Genomic DNA, 5,306 nt, shown 5'->3' with positions numbered 1-5,306 from the left:
AGGGACATAATGCTAAAGGAGCTCACCAAAAGTGAGAGAAGGGGTAAAGGAGTGCTCTAGAACAAAGCATCTTCTCTAGCCTAAGGGCAATTCAAAAAGCTTAATGGGATAGGATCTTAAAAGCTCCCAAAAATCATATAAATGTTGGGATTTTCAAATAAAACATGTAAAATCCGTCCCTTAAAATTAAAGGCAACCTGTGGATTCCTCAATTTCAACAAGGAAAAGGACACTACAAGGGGGTTTATGTGAGCAGTTCCATTTGTGTTAAGCAAATGTTAGCTTGTACACTGAAAAGCTCTTTTCTTTTCTGTGAACAAACAATGACCTTTAAATCTTTGCTATATAATGGAGTCTTCAGTTCCTCATCCACACTAGGGAGGAAGTGAGCAAATCTTTGCTCTGTGATTGAGTACTCCATGGACTCCATGTCGAAGTCTTTGGGCATCTTCCAATTGCTAGGCGATGATGATCTTCTGCTCTGTTGCCTCTGCCGCCTTTCTTGGCCCGATCGAGCTATCGCTCAATGCGTTTGTCGTCAATGGCGTCGTCTCCTCTCATCAGCAGCTGCCTTCGACTGTCGCAAACGCCACGGCCTCTCAGAGCCTTGGTTGTGCGTTATCGGAGGATCCACAGTAAGAAGGCCTCTGCAAACCTTCATTTTCTGGATGCTCGTGTGCTCGGGAACCTGCCCGTAAAGCTCATATGCGTTCATTTCTGTGCAGCGCGGCTATGCCGGTAGACGTTGCTTGGGCGAAATGTGGGACTTCCAAAGACGCAGGTGGAGACCGATGCCCGCCCCACGTCCACCAGAGCAATTTGTGCGCTCCTTGTGTGCTTTTATTGATGGCAAGCTATACATATTTCTGGGATTCCATAGACACTGCGGGTTAGGATCCACGGTCTCAGACCTGCACGTTTACGACTTGCGCACCAACCGATGGCAAAAAGCGGCCTCAATGTACTGCTGGATAGATGAACTTTCGCCCGACGAAGACGATGTTTCACATGAAGCCTGGAATTTCGTTTGTCAAGCTATCGAAGGCCGCATTCATGTAGTGAACAGGTTTGGCGAAGCAACTGTGTATGATCCAGGAGACAATCGGTGGTACATCATGCCTCCAATTCAACGGATCGAGAGTCCATTTTTCTCGTGTACAGTGGGGGGCAAGATGCATGTAGTTGGGGAGTTTCAGGATCCCAGCGACGGTGCGACGATACTAGTGTATGATCCAAAAGAGGTAGTGTATGATCCGAAAAAGGGAATGTGGAGGAGGGTAAACGAGCCGATGCCTTCAAACTGGAACATATCGGAGTGGCAAGTCGATTTCGGGTGCGCCGCCATTGGACCAGACATTTACTTGGCGCATATCAAATGGTTAGACTCGGAGGAGGGAGATGAAGAACCAGATGTGATGGAGGATGGCAACCTGGTGGTGTATCACATGGCCACCGACAAGTGGAATCTCTGCTGTGAATTACCCTGGGAGCTGATCGACCTTGCCCCTACGAACAAATATAATATGGCTGGCCTCATAGCCGGCCTTGGCAAACTGTTTGTCATCGTTGAGCCTGACGACCCTTCTGAGCTCACCCGTGTCTGGGTCTATGACCCCCTCACCTCTTGCTGGACGGCTTTGGAGCCCATGCACACCCACACTTCTGGTGCTACAATGATCTTTGTACAGCTTTGACTTTGAAGAACCCCCAGGAAGGACCAATAGATGCAATCACCTCGAAGGTTTGTCCGACTGGCACAAACGTAGTATATAAATCTTAGAATTCTAGAATTTCTGTTTCTCGTTGTATTTGAAGGCTTTGCTTCTTGAACCATTTAGAACCCAGTGGTCTTGGAAGAAATGCTCGATTGTAAATGCCACAGGTTTGAGTAAGTGCTCGTGGTTTTTTAATAGTTGATCAGTGCAGCTATTGTAGAACCAAGCGAAGGAAGACGAGTGATGGGACACAAGCTTCAACCACATGGGTGGATTCCCTTCCCTTTCCATGATGTATTATAAGAGCCCAGTGGACTTGGAACGAACAGCTCGATAGTAAATGCCACAATTTAGGATAAATGCTCGTGCTTTTCAAGTACTTGATCAGTGCGTGCAAGCTTGCTTCTGTTTTTGTAATTGTAGAAACAAAAGAACATGTTGAATCGTAGTCATGAGAGAGTCTTCTTTTTACATGAAAATTTTGGCAAGCGATCATTTGAGATGACCTAAAGGAATTCTTCAACCACATGGGTGGATTTCCGTTCCTTTACACGATATATTATCTCTAGATGTCGTTCTGCTCTTTGTATCCCAATGTACTGTCCAGAGTTTTCAGGAAAGCTCTTTTGGTAAAAACTGTTTGTTATAAAGTTACTCGAATGAAATCATGTGATCTTCACACAGCTTGGATCAAGAGAATGTGGGCTAAGCCTTCTCTTAGAGTGCTGGTCTTAATCATTACTTGGTTTGCCCTTCGGCTGAAGCTTCATCATTCATGGTCAGGACTAGCTACTATGACATCACCTTTGACGCTTTAGACCTCCAACTATGACTATGGTGACGTTGAAGCCATATTCTTCGTTTTATTTTATAGGATGAGTTGGCATAATTCTTCTGTGATGGAGATATGCATCTATTATTTTTCCACATGTACGCATGCTCACGCACATATGAGTATCCTGTAAGATAAACAAATACTCTGCTATGATCATCTCTAATCTATCCTTAAATATTTCACTTGTGAAAACTTAACGTTATGTGGATATCTAGTTTGCAATGCTTCCTTATCTTACCAAGAATTTTTAAATTACAAACTTGCCCTTCTTGCATTGTGGCCATGGATATGTAAATTGGGATAAGGTTTTTCATTTCCTAGATGGAGTATCTAAAGATATTATGTTTCTGCTGTTTAATAGGAGAAAGACACATTCCTAGAGAAGGGATGAGCAATAGACTGTTGAGCATGGCAAGTATACACAGATGAATAATATTCTTATGTGTTTTTTAAACCTTCCGATTCAAAAAGGCTTCATACATGCCTATCTTGAATATTTGATAGGTGGTCCAGGCACGACATGCCTTGTAAGTGTATGGAAACATGTAATTAGAGCAGAAGACATGCATTTATTTTAACAATATACTGCTTTTTTGCTTAGTGCCTTGGTCGTCTGAGTAGAGTGATGGCCACTATGGCTAGAGCAAAATATACAACTGACAGGTCTTCCTTGGGGTGAACCAAGAGGCTGGCTGAAAAGCTGAGCTATTACTGGAGGCTACAGGCCAAGCAAAGATCTTGGACTGACAGGCTGAAGGCACTTGCTGCGGTGAATGGAGGCTCCAAATGCCTAAATTTATAGGCTGAACCCCCCCCTGGACAGACCTGAGTTGCAGGCTACTAAGCTCACCCTGCTTGGAGCTAGCCAAGCCAACGTTTACAAAGGGCCAACTGTTCATGCTTCCTGAGGTGCACTGACCCTGACCTGACTGATATTGCTGCTGTACTGCCTATGTATGCTATAACGATTCTGTGGCTGTCTTTGCCTTCCATCCCTTTGCCTGCCCATGCAGGCCTGCTGTGCTAACCTGCCTAGTAGCATGTCCCTAGGGTAAGGGATGCACATGACATGCGAGGTCTGGTCTTAACTACAAACTAGTAGCACTATGAAATGTGTGCTGGCCATTAATGAGGTAATGACTTAGCCAGATATGGGTTCGATGATATGGAGATTTTCTATTCATGCTAGACCACTTCAACCGGGTTGATTTTCTTTAGAGTAATGGCCACATTTTCCTGCATATTGATCCTGAACAGGGTGATTATCCATTTGTTATCGTGAGCAGGTCCCATAGACCATGCAACGGATGATCAGTGAATCTGTGTGTGCGTGCGCGTGTGTGTTGGGCAAATTGTTGAGAATGAGATTCCTGACTCCTACTTTTGGGAAATTCTTCTGGCTCTTTGGTTTTCATCCGTGCACTTAGGAGTTTGATCTTTTCTTTGTTTGGGTTCATTATTGGGCACTTTGGACTTTATGGATAGACAGGAATTGTGAAGTCTTTGGTTATCCAACTTTTTCTTTGTTTGCTTTCTTCAAGCGTTCTCTGCAGCAATCTTTTTTTGATTGCTTGCAGACTTGCTACATCGATCATGATGTATATTTAGCATATACAGTGATTTCCAGCTGATGTAATTTATAGCTTCTCACTTTGAGGTGGCTTTTCTTGTAAAATAAACAATCTTGGCTTTCACTTCAAAAAAGTGTGTTGGGCAAATTGTGACTAGCCCTAGATGCAAGCTCAGGCCAGAGACTAAGGAGGCCCTCGGACAGGCACGACATGCCTTTAAAGTGTATGGAAACATGTAATTAGAGCAGAAGACATGCATTTATTTTAACAATATACTGCTTTTTTGCTTAGTGCCTTGGTTAAAGCGTCTGAGTAGAGTGATGGCCACTATGGCTAGAGCAAAATTTACAAGTGACAGGTCTTCCTTGGGGTGAACCAAGAGGCTGGCTGAAAAGCTGAGCTATTACTGGAGGCTAGAATAATTGTGAGACCAAGCAAAGATCTTGGACCGACGGGCTGAAGGCACTTGCTGTGGTGAATAGAGGCTCCAAATGCCTATATTTATAGGCTGAACCCCCCCTGGACAGACCTGAGTTGCAGGCTACTAAGCTCGCCATGCTTGGAGCTAGCCAAGCCAACTTTTACAGAGGGCCGACCGTCCTTGCTTGGTGAGGTGCACTGACCCTGACCTGACTGATATTGCTGCTGTACTGCCTATGTATGCTATGACGATTCTGTGGCTGTCTTTGCCTTCCATCCCTTTGCCTGCCCATGCAGGCCTGCTGTGCTAACCTGCCTAGTAGCATGTCCCTAGGCTAAGAGATGTACATGACATGCGAGGTCTGGTTAGCACTATGAAATGTGTGCTGGCCATCAATGAGGTAATGACTTAGCCAGGTATGGGTTCGATGATATGTAGATTTTCTATTCATGCTAGACCACTTCAACCGGGCTGATTTTCTTTAGAGTAATGGCCACATGTTCCTGCATAGTGATCCTGAACAGGGTGATTATCCTTTTGTTATTGTGAGCAGGTCCCATAGACCATGCAACGGATGATCAGAGAATCTGTATGTGTGTGCGCACGCACACACACATGTGTGTGTGTGTGTGTGTGTGTTGGGCAAATTGTAAATAGCCCTAGATGCAAGCTTAATGTGTATTTATTGGGTTCTTTTTCTTCTCCACTATGTTGTTGATTTTTGCAGTGTATATTTTGTCCCCTAAATTGCTTGAGTGTATGCA

General features: G+C 44.4%; 1 protein-coding gene across 1 annotated transcript; it reads left to right on the top strand.

Moving 5' to 3' along the window:
* Nucleotides 1-301: 301 nt before the first annotated feature.
* Nucleotides 302-2,314, top strand: LOC147902301 (F-box/kelch-repeat protein SKIP4-like). The gene is made up of 2 exons (XM_087373446.1): nt 302-635; nt 726-2,314. The coding sequence occupies exons 1-2, from the start codon at nt 420-422 to the stop codon at nt 1,692-1,694; spliced, it is 1,185 nt and encodes a 394-aa protein (XP_087229572.1). The 5' UTR covers nt 302-419; the 3' UTR covers nt 1,695-2,314.
* Nucleotides 2,315-5,306: the final 2,992 nt, after the last annotated feature.

Source organism: Dipteris shenzhenensis, chromosome 4 (assembly GCF_047967505.1).
Source record: "Dipteris shenzhenensis isolate YYH24624 ecotype China chromosome 4, Dip_SZ_1.0, whole genome shotgun sequence".
In the NCBI taxonomy this organism is placed as follows: Eukaryota; Viridiplantae; Streptophyta; class Polypodiopsida; order Gleicheniales; family Dipteridaceae; genus Dipteris; species Dipteris shenzhenensis.
This window is presented reverse-complemented; position numbering and strand designations above follow the sequence as displayed.

Excerpts from the sequence above, each read along its gene's own strand:
- LOC147902301 (XM_087373446.1), top strand. The coding sequence starts at position 420 with ATGGACTCCATGTCGAAGTCTTTGGGCATCTTCCAATTGCTAGGCGAT. Across the intron at positions 636-725 it reads GCGTTATCGGAGGATCCACA|CGCGGCTATGCCGGTAGACG; the intron begins GTAAGAAGGCCT and ends ATTTCTGTGCAG.